General features: G+C 36.4%; 2 protein-coding genes across 2 annotated transcripts in view; both read right to left on the reverse strand.

Annotated features, from left to right (window-relative positions):
- The window catches only part of LOC118350864 (translation initiation factor IF-2-like), a 160,117-nt gene that overhangs the window by 76,875 nt on the left and 56,490 nt on the right, over positions 1-26,752 (reverse strand). The gene's annotated exons all lie outside the window — the stretch shown is intronic.
- LOC112644828 (elongin-C-like) lies at positions 2,207-2,609 on the reverse strand. Its single transcript, XM_049092971.1, has one exon. It carries the CDS (start codon positions 2,522-2,524, stop codon positions 2,234-2,236), a length of 291 nt encoding a protein of 96 aa, XP_048948928.1. The 5' UTR covers positions 2,525-2,609; the 3' UTR covers positions 2,207-2,233.

Genomic DNA, 26,752 nt, shown 5'->3' on the forward strand with positions numbered 1-26,752 from the left:
ATGGCAACTATGGATAAAATTCCTATAAATGTCTGTTTACAGGTTTTTATGTAAAGAAGATATTTTCAACTCTAGGTAACAGCAAGGAGCATGACTTACCAGATGATAAGAGTATGTTTAGTTTTCTAAGAAAATAGCAAACTTTCCTCCAAAGTGGTGGTACCATTTTTCAAACCCATCAGCAATGAATAAGAATGTTACTCCACATCCTTCAGTGTCAGCGCTTAGAACTTTGACCATTCTAATAGGTGTGTAGGGCTATCTTATGGTTGCTTTGAATTTTCCAGATAATATAAGATGCAAAGCATCTTTCTATGTGCTTATTTGCCATCTGTATTTTTGCTGAGGTGTCTGTTAAGATTTTTTGCCATTTTAAATTGAGTTTTTTACTGAATTTTAAGGGTTTCTTTTCTTTCTTTTTTTTTTTTTTTTTTTTTTTTTAAGATTTTGTTTATTTATGAGAGAGAGAGAGAGAGAGACAGAGAATAGGCAAAGGGTTCCTGGGATCACACCCTGAGCTGAAGGCAGATGCTCAACCACTGAGCCATCCAGGCATCCTGAATTTTAAGGGTTCTTTATATTTTTTATATAACGGTCCTTTAACAGATGTCTTCTGCAAATATTTTCTCCAAGTCTGTGGCTTGTCTTTTAATTCTTTTCATTGTTTTAGCAGAATAAAAAGTTTTAATGAAGTTCAGAAAATTATTTCTTTTGTGAATTGTTTCTATTGTTTTATTTAAAAGATCACTGCCAAACCCAATATTATAGAAGTTTTCTATTTTCTATAAGATTTATAGATTTGCATTTTATATTTAGATCTGTGATCTATTTTGAGTTAATTTTTGTGAAAAGTGTAAAGTCTAGGTTAATTTCTTGCATGTAGACATTTAGTTGTTCCAGCATTTGTTGAAAAACAATCTTCTCAATTGTACTGCCTTTGCTCCTTTGTCAAGTATCATCTGACTATATTTTTGTGGGTGTTTATACTACTGTGGGTTTTCTATACTGCTCCATTGATCTCTTTGTTTCTCCAATACAATACTGCCTGATTACCGTATCTTTTTTTTAAAAAAACTTGTTTATTTATTCATGAGAGATACAGAAAGAGAGGAGGCAGAGGGAGAAGCAGGCTCCACGTGGGAAGCCTGATGCAGGACTCAATCTTATGACCCTGGGATCACAACCTGAGCAAAAGGCTGATTGATGCTCAACCACTGAGCCACCCAGGTGCCACGTGATTACTATCTCTTTACATTTAGTTTCTGAAGTTGGGTAGTGTCAGCTCTCTTTGTTCTCTCTCAATATTGTGTTGGCTATTCAGGGTCTTTGTTCCTCTAAGTAAACTTTAGCATCAGTTAGTTGATAGCCACAAAAAAAGAATTTCTGGAATTTTTATTAGAATTGCATTAAATCTATAGATCAATTTGCGGAACAGTGAAATCTTAACCATATTGAGTGTTCCTATCCATGAACCTGAAATTCTTCATTTATTTAGTTTAATATCTTTAATCAGAGTTTTGTAGTTGTCTTCATATAGTCTTGTATATATCTTGTTAGATTTATACCTAAGCATTTTATTTTTTGGGTACTAATGTGAGTGGTATTGTGTTTAATTTCAAATTCCACTAGCTCATTGCTGTTTTTTTTTTTTTTTTATTTATGATAGTCATACAGAGAGAGAGAGAGAGAGAGAGGCAGAGACACAGGCAGAGGGAGAAGCAGGCTCCATGCACCGGGAGCCCGATGTGGGATTCGATCCTGGGTCTCCAGGATCGCGCCCTGGGCCAAAGGCAGGCGCCAAACCGCTGCGCCACCCAGGGTTCCCCTCATTGCTGTTTTATAAGAAAGGGATTTACTTTCGTATTTTTACCTTATATCCTAAAATCTGGTGCTTTTTGTTTTGGAAAATTAATTATTAATTCAATTTCTGTAGTGGCTATGGCCTATTTATATTGTCTCTTTCTTGTGTAAATTTTGACAGATAGTGTCTTTCAAGGAGTTGGTCTATTTAATCCAGGCTATCAAATTTGTGGGTATAGTATGCCTTGATAACCCTTTCAATGTCTACGGATTCTAAAGTGACATCCTCTTGTTAACTTCTGTTGCCAGTAAGTTGTGTGTTCTCCTTTTTCTTAGACCAGCTAGAAGTTTATCAATTTTATTATCTTTTAAAAAAACAAGCTTTTTTTTTAAATACTGAAAAAAGTTAACAGTTTATTATAATTTATTTTATTTAACAATCTAGGAAGTTCACAGCCATCAGCAGTTCCAGTGCAATTTCAGGTGCAATTGGGAATTCAGGAATCTCTGTGGAGCTGTTAGTGTAGTGAACCTTGTAGGTAAAATACATGCATACTTTTGATAGCACATGTGAAGGGATCTCTCTAAAATTGACTTCATTAGTTTCATTCTCAGCCAACTGACCTGGGCCACTCAACATGGCTTTTATTGTTCCGGATGTTAGTGCATGTTCTCTTTTTACAATAAATTCATGACCATCCGAAGATATCAATTTGACATACATGGCATCAGGGCCTTCACAGCCACCATAGGTTTTCTCTTCTCCATCATGTTCTTATGAAATTCTACTTTACTTCGACAGGAACTTTAGTAGTTGTTTCTCGTCAGCCTTGCAGCCACCATATCCATCGTGCCAGCTCCCCACGCACCACCATAGCCCCCACTCCAGGGCCCAAAAACAAGCTTTTTAATGTCATTTGTTTTCTCTCTTTTGATTTCTTGTTTTCAATGTTATTTATATATGCTCTAATTTTCATTATTTATTTTCTTCTGCTTACTTTGAACTTAATGGGCTCTTTTTCTAGTTTCCTAAGGGGCAGTTTAAATGATTGATATTAGATCTTTTTCAACATATGCAGTTACTGATATAAATTATCCTCTAAACACTGCTTGCACTATGTTCCATTAATTTTGATTAGTTTTCATTTTCATTTAGTTGAAAATATTTCTAAAATTTTCCTCAAGATTTCTTTCTTGCCCCATGTCTCATTTAGAAGTACACTTTAATCTCCAAGTGTTTTGGGGAATATCCAACCATCTTCTGATTATTGATTTCTAGTTTAATCCATGTGGTTTGAGGGCAGATATTGCACAATATCCTTTTAAAATTGTGTGTTTTGTGGTTGAATGTGGACTATTAAATAGTTTCATGTGAATCTGAGACAAATGTGTAACATGCTGCTGTTGGATGAATTAGTCTATTGAAGGTGCTGTTGATGTCAAGCAAATCTTCAGTGATTTTCTCCACATTGGATCTGCCCATTTCTGTGACAAGTGCTGAAGTCCCCAAGTCAATAGTGAGTAGATTGATTTATTTCTTCTTGCGGTTCTGTCAGTTTTTCCCTCACATATTCTGACATTCTGTATTTAGGTTCATACACATTAAAAACTGTTACATCCTCTCTAACAACTGACCCTTTATATTATTATGTAATGGTCCCCTTTACCCCTGATACGTTTCCTTGTTCAGAAGTTTATTCTGTTTGAAATTAATATAGCTACTCTTGTTTTCTTTTGGTTAGTGTTAGCATAAGATCTGTCTCTCCATCACTTACTTTTAATCTACATGTGTCTTTATTTTATTTTTAAAGACTTTATATATCCATTTATAAGACACAGAGAGAAAGAGGCAGAGACACAGGCAGAGGGAGAAGCAGGCTCCCTTCAGGAGCTCGATGTAGGACTTGATCCCAGGACCCTGGGATCATGACCTGAACCAAAGGCAGACGCTCAACCATTGAGCTACCCTGGTGTCCCTATGCATCTTTATTTTAAAAGTAGGTTTCTTGTAGACAATACGCAGTTAGGTCATTTTTTTTAAACCTATCCTGACAATGTTTTTTGATTACTGAATTCAGGTCATTGATGTTCAACATCAGTACTGATATAGTTGGATTAATATCTGAATTTATTACAGTTTTTTTTAAATATTTTATTTATTCATTCATGAGAGACACAGAGAGAGAGAGAGAGAGAGGCAGAGACACAGGCAGAGGGAGAAGCAGGCTGCATGCAGGGAACCCGATGTGGGACTCGATCCCAGGTCTCCAGGATCACGCCCTGAGCTGAAGGCGGTGCTAAACCACTGAGCCACTCAGGCGTCCCTTATTACAGTTTTCTATTTGTTGCTTTTATTCTTTGTTTCTATTTTTGTCTTCCACTCTTTTCTGCTTCTTGTGGTTTTAACTGGGCATTTTATAGGATTCTAATTTCTCTCCTTAGCATAATAACATTTATTTGCTTTTTTTTACATTTCTTAATAAAACTTTGCAATACACATTTAAAACTAACCTGAATCTACTTTCAAGTAACACAATACTGCTCCATGGGTACTACAAATACATTATAATAAGAAAAAATATATTTAAATATATATATACACACACATATATATACACACATATATATGTGTATATATATGTATATATACAGTGTGTGTTTGTGTATTTTTGTCCGAGAAAGTATTTCTTCTTCACTTTTGAAGGATAATTCCACAGGGTATGTAAATTCTAGGTTGGTGAGGCTTTTTTTCTATCACACTAAATACTTCACCCCCTCTCTTTCTTGCTGGCATGGTTTCCGAGAAGTTGGATATAATTTTTATCTTTGCTTCACTACAGGTAAAGTGGTTTAAAACAATTTTTTCAGGACTTTTTTTGTTTCTGGCTTTCTATGGTTTGAAAATGACATGTCTTAGGTGTAGTTTGGGGATTTATCTTATCTTGCTTTTTCTCTGAGTTTCCTGGATCAGTGGTTTGACAAGTGTTTGGCAAGAGTACAGGGAAATTCTCAGCCATTTGTATTTCAAAAATTGCTTCAGTTAATCTCTTTTTCTTCTCCTTCTGACATTTCCATTAACTGTATGTTACCCTTTCTGCAATTATCCTACATTCTTAGATACTGTCTTTTTTTCTCTTAGCTTTTCAGTTTTAGAACTTTTATTAAAATATCCTGAAGCTCAACGATTCTTTCCTCAATCCTGTCCAGTTACTAGTAGTCTTTGTTAGTAGTAGACTCCCTTAGGTAGTCTTTTCTTTATTTCTGTTATAGTGTTTTTGACATCTAGCATTTCTGTTTGGCTCTTTCTTCGAATTTCTATTTCTCTGTTCTTTTGCCTTCTAAGGGCAGAGTTTAGGAAAAGCTACAAACAAATGACCAAATAAATAAACTAAATCTCAAACGAATTAAAATTAAGAAGCCCACACAGAAAATTAATCACTGCCAACGGAGTCCATACATTTTCTGCCTACAGACACCATCAACTCCAGCTGTGCCATCTAGGAGATAGAAAGTCAGCTAATGGAGAGGCCATGAGCTGGGATACAGGATGCCTCCACAGCATCTTTGGGGAGGAAAGAGGGAAGTATGAGACAGATGAAGAAAGTGCCATTTATTCTTGTTCCTTGCCTTGGGCAGTAGGCAAAAACTCTGGTAGAAACAAATGTCTCAGGTGACATTAAAGGACAGGGGGATCCCTGGGTGGCTCAGCAGTTTAGCTCCTGCTTTTGGCTCAGGGTGTGATCCTGGAGTTCCGGGATAGAGTCCCATGTCGGGCTCCCTGCATACAGCCTGCTTCTCCCTCTGCCTGTGTCTCTGCCTCTCTCTCTCTCTCTCTCTGTGTCTCTCATGAATGAATAAATAAAATCTTAAAAAAAAAGTACAGAAGCATGGGAACTGGATCTGAGTGGAAAAAGACAGTGCGGCCAGACCTCCCCTTGTACTTAATTATAGCCCTTTTCTCCTCTGCCATATACTGCACACTGCTTCCTGTCCTGTGAGTTGTCTTAGTTGGGACCCATCATCCTATGCCTTGCCTGATCTGTCACTCCATCCCATCATGCACATGTCTGTATGGCTAGCCTCCTGCACAGTATTATAGAGTTACAGCAATTATGGAGATGTTCTTTTAATTAATTAATTAATTAATTAATTAATTAATGAGGTAGACCACTGAGAGGCTGGGCAAGCCCCTGCAAGGTGAAACATGCAGGAGAGCAAGCACTGATAACTCCAGGCCACACCACCAGTGTGGGCAGAGGCAGGGGTACCTGAGTGTACATGACTTCTCTTCCTAAAGAGGTGTCTTTGGTCAGATCAGGTACTGCTCTCTGAACCACAGTTTTTTCCTCTGTAAAATGGAGATAGTAACATCCACTTCTCAGGGTTGTTTGGGGAATAATGTAACCAAAAATCCTGGTGCAGAAACACAGAAGGTACTAAGTCACTTTGTCTCCATTCTGACAGTTCCTACTTTCCACTAACTCCTTCAGGGGGAAGAGAGGCTATAGGAATTAATGAAAAGGTACACATCAAAAAAGGTAAGAGGGAGCAGGTGAGTGTCTTAGTCTTTTTGGGCTACTGTACCAAAATACCTTAGATTGGGTGGCATATAAACAAGAGATGCTTATTTTTTCACTATTCTGAAGGCTGGGATATCCAAGATCGTGGTTCTCGTCTGGTGAGGGTCTTCGTTCTTGTTGATGGCCATCTTCTCACTGTAATCTCATTTGGCAGAAGGGGCTAGGGAGCCTGTGAAGTCTTTTTTTTTTTTTTTTTTAAGAACACTACTCCCAATTATGAAGGCTCCTCCCAAATGAACTAATCACATACTAAAGATCCCACCTCCTAACACTATCATTCTAGGGGTTAGCACTTCAACATAAGAATTTTGGGAGGGACACAAATAGTCGATAGCAGTGAAGTAGCAGAGAAGAAGGGAGTTTGAGGAAAGCAGAAGAGAACAGAGAGGGAAAGAGACAGAGACTCTAAAGCTGCTGGGTTGTGAGATCACTGTGAACGCCCAACTGGCATTCTGCATATGCATTCTCACTAAAAGAAAGGCACCAGAAGTATTGGTTTCAGGATGTCAACACATACCTCTTTCAATGTCATAGTGGCTAGACCCAAGTCTGGGGGCTGGACTCTCCTAAACAGAGAAGCAGCAGGAGACTTCTCCCTGATACCTGCCACATTATTTCCTTTTTACCTTTCTTGAAGACTTTAAGGTGCTTCAGGAAAATGGGATATATTTAAAATTTAGTTCTTTTTCTGAATTGCATAAATTCTGGTTCTCCTGAAATTCTCATGTCACAGAAGGGCTCTGTACTAGAACATTCTGTAAGTGCAGAAAAGGGACATTAAAAACAAGATAATAGGGCCAAAATGGAGTTGCTTATGCTAAGCCCCATGTCACCAAAACAGTTTTGGTGTTTAAAACAGTTTAACAGACAACTTAATTAGTTTTGGGTCTCCTCAAAATGGATTTTTTTTTTTTGAGAGTGTGTGCAGGGGTGGGAGGAGAGGGTGAGGGCGAGGGAGAGATAGAATCTTAAGCAGACTCTACACCCAGTGTGGAGGGCTTGATCTCACAACCCTGAGATTGTGACCGAGCCAAAATCGCGTCAGACCTATAACGGACTGAGCCACCCCGGCACCCCTCCCTGAAATAGAATCTTTTTTGTTTAAAGATTATTTATTTTAGAGAGAGCAAAAGAGCATGTGTGCACGTGGATGCACATGAGCCAGGGCAGAGGCAGAGGGAGGGGAGAAATCCTCAAGTAGACCCCCTGCTGAGTGTAAAGCCTGATACAGGGCTCAATCCCAGAACCCTGAGATTCATGACCTGAGCCGAAATCAAAAGTTGTATACTTAACTGACTAAGCCACCCAGGAGCCTTTCAAATGGACTGGTAAACCAGCCAATCAGTATCACCAGGTCAGCACTATCTGCCTGATAGACGCCTGTCATCCTCTAAAGGAAAGTAACTTTGTAATAACCAACCTACTTTTTTGCCTTTGTAGAACTTTCTTATTCTTACTCCCTGCAGACTATTCATTTGGTATAGTTCCTCAGAACTCCTTTCTATCTGCTAAATGGATGCTGCCTAATTCAAACAAGTTTTGGTCAAATAAACTACAAAATTTTTTGATATGCCTCAGTTTATCCTTTAAAAGTTCTAGTGTCAGAATAGGGAACTGAAGGAGACCCCTGATGGTCCTAATGAGCAACAAGCAAGCAGGTAAATCACTGAGCCCCTTGAGCTCACTGTTTCCTTGACGCCTCTGGAGGTTGTAAGTGAATCTATCTTAGATTCTAGCTGTACAGCTTTTGCATTATGAGCTTTCAGACTTTGTGCATTTATTTTCCTGGACTGGGGCTTGCTTGGTTATTTATTTATTTATTTAGAGTAAGCACAGGCAAGCAGTAGTGGCAGGGGGCATGGGGGTGGGATAGAGAGGGAGAATCTTACGCAGTCTCTACACCCAGTATGGAGCCCGATGCAGGGCTCAATTTCATGACTCTGAGATCATGACCTTAGCTGAAATCAAGCTTAACCAACTGAGCCACCCAGGTGCACCTGGACTGGGTCTGGGGTCAGACTGGGTCCAACATAAGCAGGCTGGGTCCAGTGTGAGGCCTCAGATGTATACCATATTATATTAAGACTGAACAAGTAGGTTAACCTAACTAAAGACAATCTTGAATTACAGTAACCACAGTGGAGAACTTTGAAACCAGATTTGTTTACCCATTTACAAGGTGCCCTACAGAATAAGAGGTGTGAGCTGAGCACTCACCCTAAAGAGTAGAGGGAAAATTCTTTCTTCCTCTACAGTTTCTGTTGGCCAGGATGAGACCTGGTGGGATACCCTAATCACTCCTGAGCCTATAGATGGGATTCTACATACCAGCAGAAGACTGCAAAGTGTGAGACTTCCTACCAAAATGAGCTTTCCCAGATCTCTATCTGTGATGCCTGGTGAAGAGGAACGTAAAATTTCACATTTCCTTTCCAAATTCAGATAGATAGGCAAATACATATTTTTTTAGGAATTAGATGTCTGAATTGTGATTTGTGGATTTGCTTTTGGGAACCTGCTGGTTGTTGATTCCTTCTCTCCAAGGAATAGTTACTGCATTTACACAGGACCAGATGTCAGTAGAACCTTCTTCACTTATGAAATATGCATCCAGGTATCAACACCTTGTAATTTGACAGTGGTGCCAGTCAGCAAGAGCACTTGGTAGGGTCTTTTCAGTGAATCTCACTTTTGCAGAAATATCCAAGTAAAACAATAATGGTCTGTAAATGGCCAAAGACTTCAACATGCTCGTGGTTAAGTTGGAAAATTTCCAGAAACTCCAAAAAATTTCTGGAATACTTAATGTTGGTAATATATATCCATACATATGTAACCTAAAAAGATTCATCATCACTTCCTATGCGACAGTGCTTCCCACATAATTTAACATACCAAATCAACCTAGGAGGGCACTTGTTGTGAAGAGCACTAAGTGTCGTAAGTGTGTATATAAGTAGTTAGAATCACTAAATTCTACTCCTGAAACTAATATTACACTATATATTAACTAAATAGAATTAAAAAAAAAAAAAGTGGGATACAGTAAAAGCACTGCTCAGTGGGAAATGTATTGCTGTAAACACCTACATTTAAAAAGTAGTAAAATCTCAAAAAAAAAAAAAAAGTAGTAAGATCTCAAATCAATGTACTGTTCTACCTTAAGAAACTTGAAACAGAAGAGTAACTAAATCCAAAGCAGTAAGGAAATGATAAAGATTAAAGTGGAAATTAATAAATTAGAGAATAAAAATACAATACATAAAATCAATAATTGCAACAGCTGGTTCTTTGAAATGATAAGCAAAATTGACAGGCATCTACCTAAGTTTAACACATAAAAAAGAAAGAGCAAATTATTAAAAAATCAAGCATGGAGGGAGGGATATCATGACCAAGATGCAGAAAGAGAATGCTAAGGGAAAACTATAACCAACTCTATACGGACAAATTAGATAATTCGAAAGAAATAGAAAAAATTCTAGAAAAGACACAAACTACCAAAACAGACTCAAGAGAAAATAGGTTATCTAAAATCTATAAAAAGAAAAGAGACTAAGGCAGTAATGAAACAAAACAAAACAAAACAAAACAAAAGCAAAACTTTATACAAAGAAAAGCTCAGGACCACATGGCTTCACTCGTAAATTCTACCAAATGCATTAGGAAGAAATAACATGAACCCTTCACAAAGTATTCCAAACAAGAGAAGAAAAAACATTTTCTAACTCATTTCCTAAGTCCAATATTACTTGGATATCAAAACCATTAGGACACCACAAGAACACTAAGACTAATTTTCTTTATTATTTTACAAGCAAAAACCCTCAAAAAATACTAGCAAACAGAATATACAAACATACAAAAGAATTATAGGGACGCCTGGGTGGTTTAGCAGTTGAGCATCTGCCTTTGGCTCAGGGCGTGATCCTGGAGCTCCGGGATTGAGTCCCACATTGGGCTCCCTGCAGGGAGCCTGCTTCTCCCTCTGCCTATGACTCTGCCTCCCTCTGTCTCTCATGAATAAATAAATAAAATCTTTTAAAAAAATAAAAGAATTATATACTATGACCAAGGCAAGGTTTGTCCTTGGATTGAAAGGGTAGTTCCACATAAGAAAATTAATACAACGTACATTAGTTGAACACAAAACTGAATTAATTTTAGTAAGACTGAATTCAATTTTTTTCATAGACTGTGCTTTTGCTGTTTAACTAAAAACTTATCACTAAAGTTCAGATGATATATTTTCTCCTGTTTTCTTCTCCTTATGTATTTTGCTTTTAAGTCTATGATCAATTTTTATTAGATTAATTTTGTGAAAGGTAAGAGGAAATGTGTTTAGATTCTTCTTTCTTTTTTTTTTTTTTTTTTTTTGCACACAGACATCCAATTAAATAATACATGATTTGCTGAGAAGACCATCTTATCTCCATTGAATTGTGCTTCACCTTAATGGAAAATCAGTTGAACATCTTTGTGTTGATCTATTTCTGGGCTCACTACACCACTGATTTATGCCTCTATATGTCCGTTGGCAATGCCACAGTATGGATTACTGTAGCTTTATGGTCAGTCTTAAAATAGGCTAATATTGAGTCCTCTAACTTCTTTCTCAGAATTGTTTTGGATATTTTAGTTTTTTTTTTTCTTTCCACATACATTTAAAATCAGCTTGTCTATGCCTACAAAAGATATTTCTGTTGACCAGGATTGTGCTCAACCCATAGATCAAATCAGAACAGTCAAGTTTTTCAATTCATGAAGTTTTCAAAATTTCACAGTCACGTTTTTCATATACTGAGGCACAGTATAACTCTCCACTTAATTAGATCTTTGATTTTTTTCAACAGCATTTTGTAGTTTTCTGCAAACAGACTTCCATATATTTTACTACACTTACACCTAAGTATTTCATTTATTGGTGCTATTATAAATGGTATTATTTTTCTTAAATTTCAAATTTCAATTGGCTGTTGAATTCAGTATATAGAAAAGTGGTGATGTTTGGATATTGAATTTATGTGCTGTAACTCTGCCAAATTAATTTGTTAATCCTAAGAATATTTTTGCAGCTTCTCTAGAGTTTTTTACATAGACAGTGATGTTATATACAATTAAGATACTTTATTTCACACTGAGCCACATTATAATCAAACTGTTGAAAGCCAAAGCACAGAGCTAATCTTGAAAGTAGCAAATAAAAAGTAACTCATCAAATGCAAGGGATTCTCAGCAAGATTATCAAGAGAATTCTTGGCAGAAATATCACATGCTGAGAGAAATCTACAGTTGTAAACACATTTAAAAAAGAAGATCTCAGATCGAAAATGTAACCTTAAACTTTAATAAGAAAAAAAAATTCAAGCCTAAAAGGTACAAAACAATAAGAATTAGCATCAAGATAAACAAAACAGATTTTAGAAAAACAATAGAAAAAAACAAGATCAAAAGTTTGCTCTTTGCAAAGGTCCAGAAAATTGATAATCTTTCTTTAGTTAGGCTATTAAGAAAAAAAGAAAAAACTCAAATAACTAAAATCGGAAATAGAAGATGGAAAACTACTAATAATTTACAAAAATAAAAAAGATTACAAGAAAGCACTATGAACAATCATATGCCAACAAATTGGATAACTTAGATAAAATTAATAAATTCTCAGAAATATATAACCTACCAAGACTAAAACAAGGAGAAACAGAAAAAATTTTTAAAGGATTTTATTTATTTATTCATGAGAGACAGACAGAGAGAGAGAGAGAGAGAGAGAGGCAGAGACACAGGCAGAAGAAGCAGGCTCCATGCAGGGAGCCCGATGTGGGACTCAATCCTGGGACTCCAGGATCATGAACTGAGCTGAGGGCAGATACTTAATCACTGAGCTACCCAGGCACCCCAATAAACAGAAAATCTTAATTGTCCTAATACTAGTAAGTGTATGAAATCAGTAATCAAAAACCACTCAAAAAAGAAAATCCTAGGACCAGATGAATTCATTAATAAATTCTATCAATTCTATCATTTGAAGAAGACTTGACATCAATTTTTCTCAATCTTTTCCAAAGAAGTGAAGATGGAAAATCTGAAGTTTTCCTATTAGGCCAGCATTACTCTGATACAAAACATAGGAAAAGACATTACAAGAAAATCTATACACCATATCACTCAGGAATATTGACGTGAAACTACTCAACAAAACACTAGCCAACAGAATTCAATGGCATATTAAAAGGATTATACACTGACCAAGAGTAATTGATTCCTGTAATACAAGGATAATTCAACATATGAAAATTAATCAATATAACACATTAACATAATAAAAGAATATGATCATCTAACTTGGTGAAGAAAAAACATTTGACAAAATTCAATACTCCTGCCAAGAAAAAAAACAACAACATCTAGGAAGAAAAACCTCAAAATAATAAAAGCTATCTATGAAATATCCACAGCTAACATTGTATTAGACATGGACTGAAAAATTTTCCTACAAGATCAGGAATAAGACAAGGGTAGTTGCTTATGCAACTATTACTCAACACAATATTCGAAGCCCTAGCAAGAGCAATTGGGCAATAAAAAACAGCCAATTTGGAAAGGAAGAAGCAAAATTACCTCGGTTCAGATGACATGATCTTAAATCTAGAAAACTCTTATGATCACACACACACACACACACACACACACACACACTCTATGAGAATAAATGAATTTAGAGAAGTTGTAGGATACAAAAATCAATAATAAAAAATCAGTTGTCTTCCTAAATGTTAGTAATTAAAAATCAGAAAATAAAAATAAAAAATTAATTTATGGTAGAATTTAGAAGGATAAAGCACTAAGAAATAAATGTAACTAAAGAGGTCAAAGACTTGTACATTTAAAACTATAAAACATTGCTGAATTAAGGTACAAATACAAATAAAAACATCTGTGTTCAAAGAATGGAAGACTGAAAATTGTTAAGATGTCAAAACTACCCAAAGCAGACAGATTTAATGTAGTCCTGATCAAAATCCCAAAGACAATTTAAAAAAAGAGAAAAACAGAAAATCCTATTATAAAATTCATAGGCATCTCCTGAGACCCTGAAGACAGAACGATCTTGAAAAAGAACAAAACTGGTCTCATCCTACCTTATTTCAAAACTTACTACCAGAAGAATTCCTGGGTGATGAGACACATCAGTAAAATGGCAAAATAAGAGGCCTCTATGCCCATCACTCCCCATTAGCAATAGTTTAGCAGCCACCAAAGTACAAAAGTACCTTTGTAGTTTCAGGATCCAGCAGGAAACTGTAAAACCAGAGACCTGGCAGGAGACATGTGGCTAGAAGTAAACCCACTATATAAAGATAAAGGGGTCAACTCATTAAGAGGATATAACAATTGTAAGTGTATATGTGCCTAACATAGGAGCACCTAGTTATATAAAGCAAATATTAACAAGAGTGAAAGAAGAAACAGACAGCAATATAATAAGAATAGGGTACTTCTATACTACACTAATATCAGTGGATAGATCATCTGGGCAGAAAATAAATGGGGATATACTGGACTTGAATAACACTACAGAGCAAATGGATCTAAGAGACATGTACAGGGAAATATTCCATTCAACCGCTGCAGAATACACCTTCTTCTCAAGTACACATGCATCATTTTCCAGGATAGATAATATGTTAGGTCACAAAATGAATCTTAACAACTTTAAGAAGACTGAATTCATAACATGTCTCTTTCCCAACCACAATAGTATGAACTAGAAATAAATAATAGGAAGAATGCCAGAAATCCACAAATACATGGAAATTTGGGACACCTGGGTGGCTCAGTCAGCTCAGTTCACAATCTCAAGGTCCTGGGATAAAGCCCTGCATCAGGCTCTCTACTCAGCAGGGAGTATGCTTCTTCCTCTCACTCTCCTTCTATGCTTTCTCTCTATCTCAAATAAATAAATAAAATCTTAAAAAAACACTCCCCCAATATATGGGATTTGAACACACTCTTGAGCAAACAATGGGTCAAAGAAGAAATAATAAAGAAAATAGAAAAGTATCTGGGGACACATAAATTGGAAAAAAAAACCCAGTATACTTAAACCTATTCATTGCAGCAAAAACTATTTTAAGGAAGAATTTACAATTATTTTATTTAGCCTAACTCACAAAAAAAGAAAGATATACAATTAACAATCTAACTTTACAGGTCAAAAAACTAGAAAAAGAAGAAAAAACTAAGTCCAAGGCTAGCAGCAGTAAATAATAAAAATTAGAGCAGAAATATATCAGAGACTAGAAAAACAATTTTAAAAAGATAAGTAAAACTGAGCTATTTTTGAAAAGATAAAGCTGACAAATATCAAGCTAGACTAACCAAGAAAAAACAAGGACTCATACAAATAAAATTGTAAATGAAAGAGGACACATTACAACTAATACTACAAAACACAAAGAATCATAGGAGATAACTCTTAGCAATTAAAACCCAACAAACTAGATAACCTAGAAGAAATGGGTAAATTCCTAGAATTATATAACCTAACAAAACCGAATTGAGAAAGAAAATCTCAATAGGGCAATAATGAGTAAGAGTGAAGCAATTATCAAAATCCTCCCAACAAAGAAAAATTTAAGACTAGATGGATTCACCAGTGCATTATATCAAACATTTAAAGAAAAAATAATACCCGCTCTTCTCAAACTCTGTCAAAAAACTGAAGATAAGGGAAGACTCCCAAACTTAATTTATGAGGTCAGCATTACATTGATACCAAAACCAAATAAGGACACTATCAAAAAGAAAATTATAGGCCAATATCCATGATAAACATAGCTGTAAAAATCCTCAACAAAATACTTGCAAACTGAATTCAAAGGCATATTAAAAGGAACATACACCATGATCGAGGGGGAATTTATCCCTAGGATGCAAGGATGGTTCAACATATGCAAATCAATAAATGTTATACACTACATTAATAGAATGAAAGATAAAACTCATATAATCATCTCAATAGAGCCAGAAAAAGCATTTGGCAAAATTCAATATCCTTTCATGATAAAGGACTCAATAAAGTAGACACAGAAGGAAATTACCTCAACTTAATAAAGGCCTATTTGGCAAGCTCACAATTAACATCATACATGATGGTGAGAAGCTGATTTTCCTCTATGATGAAGTATAAGACAAGAGTGCCCACTTCTCTTCAACACAGTATTGGAAGTCTTACTCAAAACATTAAGGCAGGTAAAAGAAATAAAAGGCATCCAAATCCAAAATGAAGAAATAAAACTGTTTGCAGATGTGATCTTAAATATAAATATAAAACCCTATCAAAAGTCCACCAAAAACCTGTTAAAACGAATAAACAGGGATGCCTGGATGGGTCAGTAGTTGAGCATTTGCCTTTGCTCAGGACATGATCCTGGAGTCCTGGGATAGAGACCTGGGATTGAGTCCCACATCGGGCTCCCTGCAAGGAGGCTGCTTCTCCTTTTGCCTGCGGCTCTGCCTCTGTCTGTCTCTCATGAATAAATAAATAAAATCTTTAAAAAAACCAATTTCTTACAGTTGCAGGACACAAAATCAATATGCAAGTGTCAGGTGTATTTCTACAGATATCAATTAACTACCAGAAAGAGAATTAAGAACATAAGCTATTTACAATAGCACCAAAAACAATAAATATTTATTGTTGAATATTTATTTAGGATGAAATTTAACCTCGATGATGAAACATCTGTACAAGGAAAACTATTAGACTTTGATGAAAGAAATTGACATAAATAAATGAGAAAAGATTCTATGTTCATGGATTACAAGCATTACTATTTTTTTAAAGATTTATTTACTCATTTTAGAGAGAGAGAGAGCATGAATGGAAGGGGCAGAGAGAGAGAGAGGGAGAGAGAATCTCAAGCAGACACCATGCAGAGCATGGAGCTGAAAATGGGGCTTGATCTCACGACCCAGAGATCATGACATAAGTGGAAACCAAGAGTCGGACCCTTAACTGACAGTACCACCCAGGTGCCCTGTGTTAATATTGTTAAAATCCACAGTACCTAAAGCAATGTATAGAATTAGTGTTTGTTACTACAAAGCCACAATAATCAAAATAGTGTGGTAATGGCAAAAAGGCATACAGATCAATGCAATAGAGAGACCAGAAATCAACCCTCATGTATAAGGTGAAATGATTTTTGACAAAGGTATGAAGATAATTCAATAGGGAGAGGACAGACTTCTCAACAAATAGTGTTGAGAAAATGGGATATCCACATGCAGAAGACTAAAGTTGGATTCTTACCTTATACCATATTGGAAAAATTAATGGATCAAAGATTACACACAAGAGCTAAAACTATAAAAACTATTTGAATAAAATATAGGGAAAATGCTTAATGACATTAGACTTGGCAATGATTTATTGAATATGCTGAAAGCACAGGTAAGAAAAAAATAGATAAACTGAGATAGGTGAAAGATTCTATCAACAAAATGAATAGACAGGCAAGCCACAGAATGGGGAAAATATGGGGAAACCATATATCCATCAAGAGAGTAAAGTCCTGAATATATAAAGAATTTCTACAATTTAACAACAACAAAATAAACTACCTGATTAAAAAATGAGTAAAAACTTCAATACACAGTCCTTCAAAGAAGATATTCAAATGCCAGTAAGTACAAAAAGATGTTCAATATCACTAATCATGAGGATGAGTATGGCTACTATCAATGTAATAGAAAATAACAGATATCAGGGAGATTGTGAAGAAAATCAAAACCCCGTGCGCACACTGCTGGTGGGAATTTAAAATGGTGCAGGTGCTATGGAAAATGGTATAATAGTTCCTCAATAAACTAAAAGTTGAATTACTATATGATGCAGAAAGTCTACCTCTGGGTATGTACTTAAAAGAACTGAAAGCAGGGATCTGGAGGAAATATTCATACACCCATATTAACAGCAGCAATATCCACAACATCCAAATGGTGGATGCAATCCAAGTGCTCACTGACAGATAAATGGATAAACAAAATCTCATATATTCATACAATGGGATATTATTCAGCTTTAAAAAAAATGAAGGAAATTCTTACACACACTGATGAACACTGAAGACGTTTTGCCAAGTGAAATTAGTCAGTTACAAGGGGGGTAAATATTGCATGATTCCACATACATGATGTGCCTACAGTAGTCAAATTGGTAAAGACAGAGTAGAACGGTGTTTGCCAGAAGCTAGAGGTAGGATAGACTGGGAAGTTAGTGTTTAATGGGTATGGAATTTCAATTTAGGAAGATGAAGAAAGTTCAGGAGATGAACACTGGTAAATGGTTCCACAACACTGTGAATGTATTTAATGCCACTGAAAAGGTACTTCAAAAATAAATAAAATGGTCTGTTTTGTGTTATGCATATTTTACCTCAATAAAACATTTTAAAAGTTACCAACAAATATCAAGAAAAAACACTTCATCACTAGCCAATCACGTTTTCTTGAACTCATCAGTCACAGAGTAGCTTTTAGACACTTCTGTGCAAGTCTTGCTTGGTAACTGGACACCATCTTTCAGAATATGGGACAGTTCCAGCTGAGACCTTACAGTCCAGGTAAACTGAGTCAGAAAGCTTCCTATTGGGGCACGTGGGTGGCTCAGTGGTTGAGTGTCTGCCTTTGGCTCAGGTTGTGATCCTGGGGTGCTAGGAGCAAGTCCTGCATCGGGCTCCCTGAGAGGAGCCTGCTTCTCTCTCTGCCTATATCTCTGCCCCTCTGTCTGTGTCTCTCATGAATAAATAAAAATCTTTTTTTAAAAAAAGCTTCCTATCAACATCCTGGCATAAGCCTGAAATCCAACCTATTTCTGTTTTCCTCTCCCTTCAAGAAGTTAGAATTTAGAAACACATTTCCTCTATTCCAAAATACCTGGGCAGAACATGAATGAACAAATTTTAATATCAAGCTCTACATAAATGAAACCGAATGAGATACAACCATATAGAACAATATGTATGCATGTTAAGCACATAGCATTGAGTCAAAAAAAAAAAGAACATGTCACAAAAGTAGGACATATGACTATCCTAGTTAATCTCAAAATAAGTAGAACCAAACAATTTTTGTTTACAGATTCAAAGCATAATACTATCTTTTAAAAGGCAAATCACTGGTACACACCCACGCCTGCATACACACACAGGCACACACACACACTTTTGAAAAGTTGCTGCCTCTTGGAGGGAGGGGATAGACCAGGAAGGAGTATGCCAGTGGATACATTGTCATGACCAATACTGTTACCCCTTAGTTAGGTGTGGAATTCACAGATACACATTCCATTATGTTCCACAACCTGCATGTTTCCCAGATTATCTCTTTATGTACAACATTTCGGTGTCTTAGAAATGAGAGTCTGAACTACAATTCTGGGGATGGGAATGGAAAAGATGAGACTGTATGAAAGAATTAACCTTCTTTGTCCATAAATTGGCAAGGGGACCTGCGACCAGTTTGCCACCTTTGGGCCCCTAAAACAAACCAGGCCCCTAAAACAAAACCATGTTTTGGGGGCACTTGGGTGGCTCAGTAGTTGAGCGTCTGCCTTCGGCTCAGGTTGTGATCCCGGGGTCCTGGGATCCATATTGGGCTCCCCACAGGGGGCCTGCTTCTCCCTCTGCCTGTGTCTCTGCTCCTCTCTGAGATAAATAAATAAAATCTTAAAAAAAAAAAAAAAAAAGAACATGTTTTCCTCAGACTAGGAGCTTTTTGGAATGGTGCAGAGGCCATGTTCCAAACAAACCAGGTATCCCAAACTCCACTTATAAACACAGGGAAATAACTTGATTTGATAGGTGAATGAGTCCTGATCTGCAACAGTTCTTTGCTTCTGATCATCCCCATAAATTCAGAAATTGTACACTTTGATTTTTGTGCCTCTGCCACAGCTGGTTTGAGCCACATCCTTCCTTCCACCTTACGAAAATTAGCATAGGCCATGTCAGCCCTTTGAACTTTGAGACAGTGAGATATTTTAGTGACCGGATAACCCCAAGAGCTGATAGTCTTTATTACTCCTAAGAGGTTCCTTCAAGTCATTTTTCTAATGTCAGAATTGATTTTGAAAACTGACTAGATGACATATTTACAATTTTTAAATTGCTGTTCCATTTTTATACATACTTTTTCTATTAGTTTTATAGATGGCAAGTTATAAATTAGTTTTGTTTCATATTACTAATAGAAATTTTTTCTTTTAAAGATAAATGTATTTGCAAATCAAATTGAGTTGCTTTACATAACAGTAATGTAATCTGTCTTCACAAATTTTAAAGATTATAAAGAAACTGCAGGGAAGTCTAGGTCGAGAAACCTGGACTTCACTCAAATCCTTAGGGTGCCCAAATATGCTCTGGCATCAGAACTCCCATTTTTGCCATTTCCAGTCCACACAGATCTCAAGATGGTTGCTCTGGCCCTGAACTTGCATCTGTGAAAACCAGAGATGCATGTCTCTGTAGAGTCTCTGCTGGGACACACTCAGCCCCCATTGTGGCTGTCCAGGGAGACTTGGGTCATGAGGGGGTTCTATCTGGCTGTCCTGGAAAGGCCCAAGGAGTGGAGCCATAAGCCTCACATAGGCCTGCTGGGATTCCTCTTGCTCCGAATCCATCCCTCCTTCAGATATCTCACTTTCCCTTCAAGCTCCTGTCCTCTCCATACTCCTCCCTCTTCTTTCCCCTAACTTTATCTGTAAGCATCTCTTATGAGGTGTGAATTATCCCAACACAGGATGGAACTAACGTTGCTTTGTTTCCACCATGTGCACTCTTATTTTTAGCATAACCATGCAAGGTGGGTGCTGCTGGGACATTTCACAAATGATGGAAGGGAGACTCAGGGAGACAAGGTCACTGGCCTAGGGAGTAGCTAAGTCAGGATTCCAACCTATGACTATAGGCTGGCAAGGATCCCCTGAACTCCTGCTTCTCTATCTGGGTTCTAGGACCCAGGAAGGCTGATATTTACACATACTCTCTGGAAGGTCTCAAAAAGCATTCTTGTATTAGCAAAAACATGTCCGAGGCTTTGTGGGACCAGATGTACACATATGTGAGCAGAAACAGGCCACACTGGGCAAATACTCAGGCAAATGCTTGGAAACTTACAGAAACAGTTTGAAGCTTGTAACACAAAACAGCTATAGTTCAGTACAGTATTTGATTTGTTCTCTTTGTGTTTGTCTTCCCTTGCTCAATACATTCACGTATGGCTTCCCTGTGTGTGATCTCTGAGGTTTGACTTCTAGATCTAAGTTTTCCCATATTCCTCACATTTGTAGGGTTTCTTTCACTGTGTGAGTCCCCTGCTGTTTTCTTAAGCCTGATTTATGACTGAGAGCTTCCCCACATTCATCCCATTAATACAATTCCTCCCTTTTATGAGTTTCCTGATGCCCTCTGAGGACTGATTTGTAGGTGAAGGCACCACACTCATTCATAGTGTTCCTCCCCTGTATGAGTTCTCTGCAGTAATCTTAAGTTAGAGTTCTCTTTTAAAGCTTTCTCACATTCATCATATTTAGAGACTTTCTCCCTTTTATGAGTTTCCTGATATCTTCCAAGAACTGATTTGTAGGTGAAGGCTCTGCCACACTCATCACATTCACAGGATTCCTCCCCTGTGTAAGTTCTCTGGTGCAATCTTAAGCCAGATTTCTCACTAAAAGCTTTCCCACATTCATTATAACCCACATCATAGGGTTTCTCTCCTGTGTGGACCCTGTAATGTACTTAGGCCTGACTTTGCAGTGAAAACCTTCCCACACTCATTATGTTTCTCCCCTGTATGAGTCCTGTGGTGCATTCTTAGGCTTCACTTTTGGTTGAAGGCTTCTCTCCTGTGTGAATTGCCTGGTGTGTTCTAAGGGTTGAAAACTGGGCAAAGGTTTTCCCACGTTGATTACACTCATAAGCCTTCTCCCTTTTGAATCATCTGATGTGTTCTGAGAGTTGACTTCTGGACAAAGGTTTTTCCACATTCACTATACTCACGGGGTTTCTCGCCTGTATGAGTTCTCTGATGTACTCACAGGCCTGACTTGCAGCTGAACGTTTTCCCACATTTCATACATTTGTAAAGTCTCTCCTCTGTGTGAGATCTCGCATGTTTCTGTAGGTCTGGCTTGCGGCTAAAAGTTTTCCACATTCGTTACATTTGTGAGGCTTCTCCCCTGTGTGGACTCTCTGGTGCATAAGGAGGTATGATTTCTTACAGAAGGATTTCCCACATTCACTACACTCATAGGGTTTCACCCTTACATAAGTCCTGAAGTATACTGAAGGTTGACTGGTGGCTGAGGGTTACATATGTTACGATCCAGAATTTCTCTTTTGTGTGAGCTGAATTACGGCTGAAGTTTTGTCCACATTCAAAGTGTGCCACCTCTGTATGATTTCTCTGGTTTACTCTTAAGTGTGACTCCTGGCTGAAACTTTTCCCTCCTTTGTCAGTTCTCTAAAAATGAGTAAATAAAACTTGCCAAAATATCTGTCTTGGATTTCTTGGTTCTTCTCTCAAAGGTTATCATGTTGGCAGTCTTCCAAAACTGAGAAAATTAAAAATACCTTATGAATCTTAAGACACATTTCTTATGGGAAGGAGCCCATATATATAGTTTGTTACGTATTTGACTCTTTTGTTCTAGCCCCATCACACAAGATTACCTAATTTGAAGAATATTTCCCCTATACAGTTTTATTTGAAAACAAATTGTTGGAGTGGAAAAAAAGGAAAACAAACTGGCAATGAATGCATGTGTATACATGACATTTTAAAAATATGATTTTCAAAATTATGTAGAAAGAAATTACAGGAAAGGAACAATGAATACATAATAGAATAGTTGATTTTGTGAACCAGAAAAATCTAAGAATTAGTCCAATTCAACAAAGATTATGGGCAGTAAGTATGCACAGGAGAATCAGTGGGTAAGGCTTTCAGAGTATACATAAGAGAGAATTGTAGGATCAGGGATGAATATCAGGGTCTAGGTTCTTACACTGCCAAATATAGATTCCGGGGTGGAAAACTCATTAGTCTCCATGTTTCTATTTGAAGCTTTCTTTCCTTCCTTTCCCTCTTTCCTTTCCTTCCTTTCCTCATTTCTTTTTTCTTTTCTCTCTTTCTCTTTCTTTCCCCCTCTAGTTTACACATCAACACAAAAATACATTTATAATAGCACAATTTCCTTCCAACTGAAGAAAGACCTATACCCCAAACTCAAACTCTCCTGGCTATTATTCACAGATAAACAAATGCACAAGGAGAAGTATAAAACTAATGAGGGGAAGAACCATCTCTCAGCCTGGCCTGAATTCCCGATGCTATGTTGGTTCTGGTGCCTTGGTATATTATATCAGGGCTGTTCAATAATAATACTGTCCCAACCACACATTCTTTCTAACTGCTTACTCTCTTGGAACAAGTCCATCCCCAGGTAATTCATAAGTCAGCTTTCCATCTGTGTATCAACATACTTAGTTTCCACTGGCTTTAGAGTACAACACACTTAGTTTCCACTGGCTTTAGAACCTTAAGGACTATCATGCATCCTGTTTCTAGAAACTTAAGATATTCTTTATATTATCATAAAAGCCTTTCCTTTAACCTATGGTATGCTTGACTGCTATTACTCACATTCTATCAACAATTTCAGGCCTATACTGAAAATTTAAGATGGTCCCTAAAACCACTGCCCCAGCTTCTATCAGGTAAGAGTTGGGAGACATTCTGGAAAACATAGTTTTATACTAGTTCAGGAATATTAGTTGTATTAGCTAGTATTACAGAAGTCCATCATATTTGGGGGGTATAGTCTAGACTACTTGACACTCCTTAAATGAGTCATTCCAAAAAAATCTTGCCCATATTATTTCTCTAAGTTACCATGCATTCCTTTTTTTAATATAAAGATTTTATTTATTTATTCATGAGAGACAGAGAGATGAGAGAGAGAAAGAGAGAGAGAGACGCAGGCAGAGACACAGGCAGAGGGAGAAGCAGGCTTCATTCAGGGAGCCTGATGTGGGACTCGATCCCAGGTCTCCAGGATCACGCCCTGGGCCGAAGGCAGGCACCAAACCATTGAGCCACCCAGGCATCCCAAAAGAATATTCTTTTTGGTAGAATACAACACACACACACAATCTACATTTAGTTTTTACTATATTTCCAAGCATTATTAATATGATATTTTCCTTTATGTAGATTTTTAGAATGTGCTTCTTCATGTCAGGTTTCTTAGATCCATCCACGTTATAACTATATAATGGTCCATTGTTTCAAAATATCTTTAAGTTTGTTCATAAATAAATATGGAAGCTATTTCTAGATTTGTACTTTTAAAAGTCTTGATGCCACAGAAAGTCTGATTCATTTTGTCTGCTGAACACATTCAAGTCTTTCTGGAGAATAAACCTGGAATGGATTGCTGTCACAGGGAATATGTATGCTCACCTTTATGAGCACACTCAAACTTTTCCCAGTAATTGTGCCAATTTACACCACTGCCTGCCTTGTGGACATTTCTCTTACATTATCTCTTAATTATTCTTGGTACTAATGGAACGAGTCCAAAATCACCGTACTGTGGTATGAATTTGCATTCCTGAGATTGCCAAAAAATGTTACGCATTTTTCATGTTTATTAGCCATTTTTACACCTTACTTTTCCTTTCTTTCTAATGAATTGATTTTTATATTTGCAATTATTATAAGTTCAATAATGTAAGCCTATCTGAATGCCAAATTACATAGCAGGAGACGAGCCAGTAAGCAAAAACAGTTAAAAAAAAAAAAAAAAAAAACCTTCTCAGAAAGCATATGTTCCAGTAGAATCAGACAGACAGTAAACAAAATATAATGCATACTTGATATATGGTATATTAGATAATGAGCGCTTTGGAGGAAAAAAAAAGAAAGACATGGACTGCCTGAGTTTAACACTGTAATGGGTCTCTGTGGTGAAGAGACATGTGATCTGGATTCTTTATCTACTGAAGCAAACCCTCTGTGACAAATATTTGTAGCAAGTATCATCTCCCATTGTTTATCTTGTAACTGTCAAACTCTCTGAAACCATAAAATTTCTCGTGCTGTTTAACAAATGATAAAGAACAAACACCTTTGAAGTCACCATCCGCATCAAAGAGCACAGCAAACCTACATCAGGGAAGACCAACGTATTGTGTCTGGAGTACAACAACTTTCTTCATGCTCACACATCACATCACTCATATTTCATAGTGAAACTCATAGCAATACCTTCTTTACTTTTTCTTTAAAGTTTACAAACTGTGTATACATTCCATCGAATATGTAATTTAATTGTACAATCTGCTTTTTAAAAATTGAATCATGTAGCTTGCCATAATCATTTTTGTTTTGCTCATTGGTTCAATATTGTGTGCAAGACTCCCCCATGATTTTGCTGTAGTTTATAAGTTAGTGTATTATCTCTGATGTGTAACATGCCATAAAATAAACGTAATTTACTTCTGCACTCATCTGTTGATGGGTGTTTGGCTTGTTTACATTTACTCTGATACCCACCATTTTCAAAAGCAATCTCGCGAGTTTCTATTTCTATAACCAGTGGATGTGGGTCTTGAATGCTGTCCACTCCCCGATAAGGTTAGAGTTCTTATTCTCTGCCAATTTCATAAATGTAGAGTGGTAACATGATACTTTTTTCATATTTCTCTCAAAGTTAATCAGATTAAATACTTCTCATGTTTTCCAGGTAACTGGATTTTCTTTTTGGGGAAGATTCTGATTAAGCCTTTTGCCCAATTTTTCACTAAGCTACCTTTTTCCTCAGACTTGCAGAAACACTTTATAGATTCTGGATACTAGTATTATATTGCTTACATGCACGGAAATAGATTCTGCTACTCTGTGACCTGCATCCTCAGTTTTTATATAATCTTTTAACACCCAGAAATGGTTAATTTTAATGTAGTCAAATTTATCATTTTTTCCTACCTGGCTAAGTGATTTCTGGTCTTAAGTTTTCCCCCCACTCACAGTGATAAAGATCTTCTCCTATATTAGTTCCTAAAATATTTTGTTTCACCTTATACAATTCTACCCCAGATTGATTTCTGCCGTATACGTATGTAAAGTAGGAGTATAAGAAGTCACGTGTTTAAAATGTGTATATCCCTTGGCTATTATATTTCAGTAGTTTAATTATAGTTACATGAGTACAACTAATTGTATTGACAAGAGCTTCACTCAACACCAGGCAGAGAAAGTCCCACAACATTGTTTTTCAAAGGTATTTTAAATTGTTACTGGGACTTTGTTATTCCATATAAATGTTATTTTTATGTATGTATGTTTTAATTTCCATATAAATTTTAGAATCAGCTTTCCAAGTTTCACAAAAACAAGCAGAAACCAAAAGAGATCACTTGGTATTATACTGCATCTTTACATATACTAACAGTATTAACACATATTAATATATCTTAATACATACATATATATCATAGATATATAATATAAAGATTTTAAAAATTGTTTACCCAATCTATGAACATGAAATCTATTAAAGTCTATTAAATATCTCTTATAATTTTCAGTTCTATCTATCTTACATGTATGTTCACACTACTCTGTTGCTAGATATGTCTGCATAGTTATTTCTTAGGACTGTCTGAGAACTGCCTTTAGGCTAGTTATTATTTACATAATTATTGTTTTCCAACTCACTAATTTCTACTTTTATCTTCATTAAATTTTTTCTCTCTCTTCCTATTAACCTCCATTTTTACATACTTTTATAATATTTCTTAGTTTTTGTCTTTTTTTTTTTTACTGTTCAATAATAACTCTATTACTTGATTTGTCAATTTTAAATGATATACACTTAGGTTCCCAGCTTCTAAAGATGAGAAAATGATCAAGATTGTATCCATCCTTTGTGTTAGACCTTCTCCTTCCATATATTACTGGAGATGATACAGTCTTCCAAAACATCTACAAGCATAGGGGCTAAGAAAGTGTTGAAGTTATTTCACAGTAGACATCTCTAACTGACCACTTTAGATCTAATTTACCCTGAATACTTTCTACTAGTACTTAGTAACTCACCTGTGGATCTCCTGGTTAGAAATTATTTCTCTAATAAGAATGGCTCTTCTGTTTGCTCCAACCTTAAGATCACTTCTGGTTTTGTATAGCAATACCCTGTAAATGGGATATAACTTAAGACTTGGGCCTGTTGCATGGGCTTCTATGATTCTGAATGTGAAAGTATATTTTCAAGGATGGCACAACAAAGGTGCTAATTTGAA

Source organism: Canis lupus, chromosome 1 (assembly GCF_003254725.2).
Source record: "Canis lupus dingo isolate Sandy chromosome 1, ASM325472v2, whole genome shotgun sequence".
Classification (NCBI taxonomy): Eukaryota; Metazoa; Chordata; class Mammalia; order Carnivora; family Canidae; genus Canis; species Canis lupus.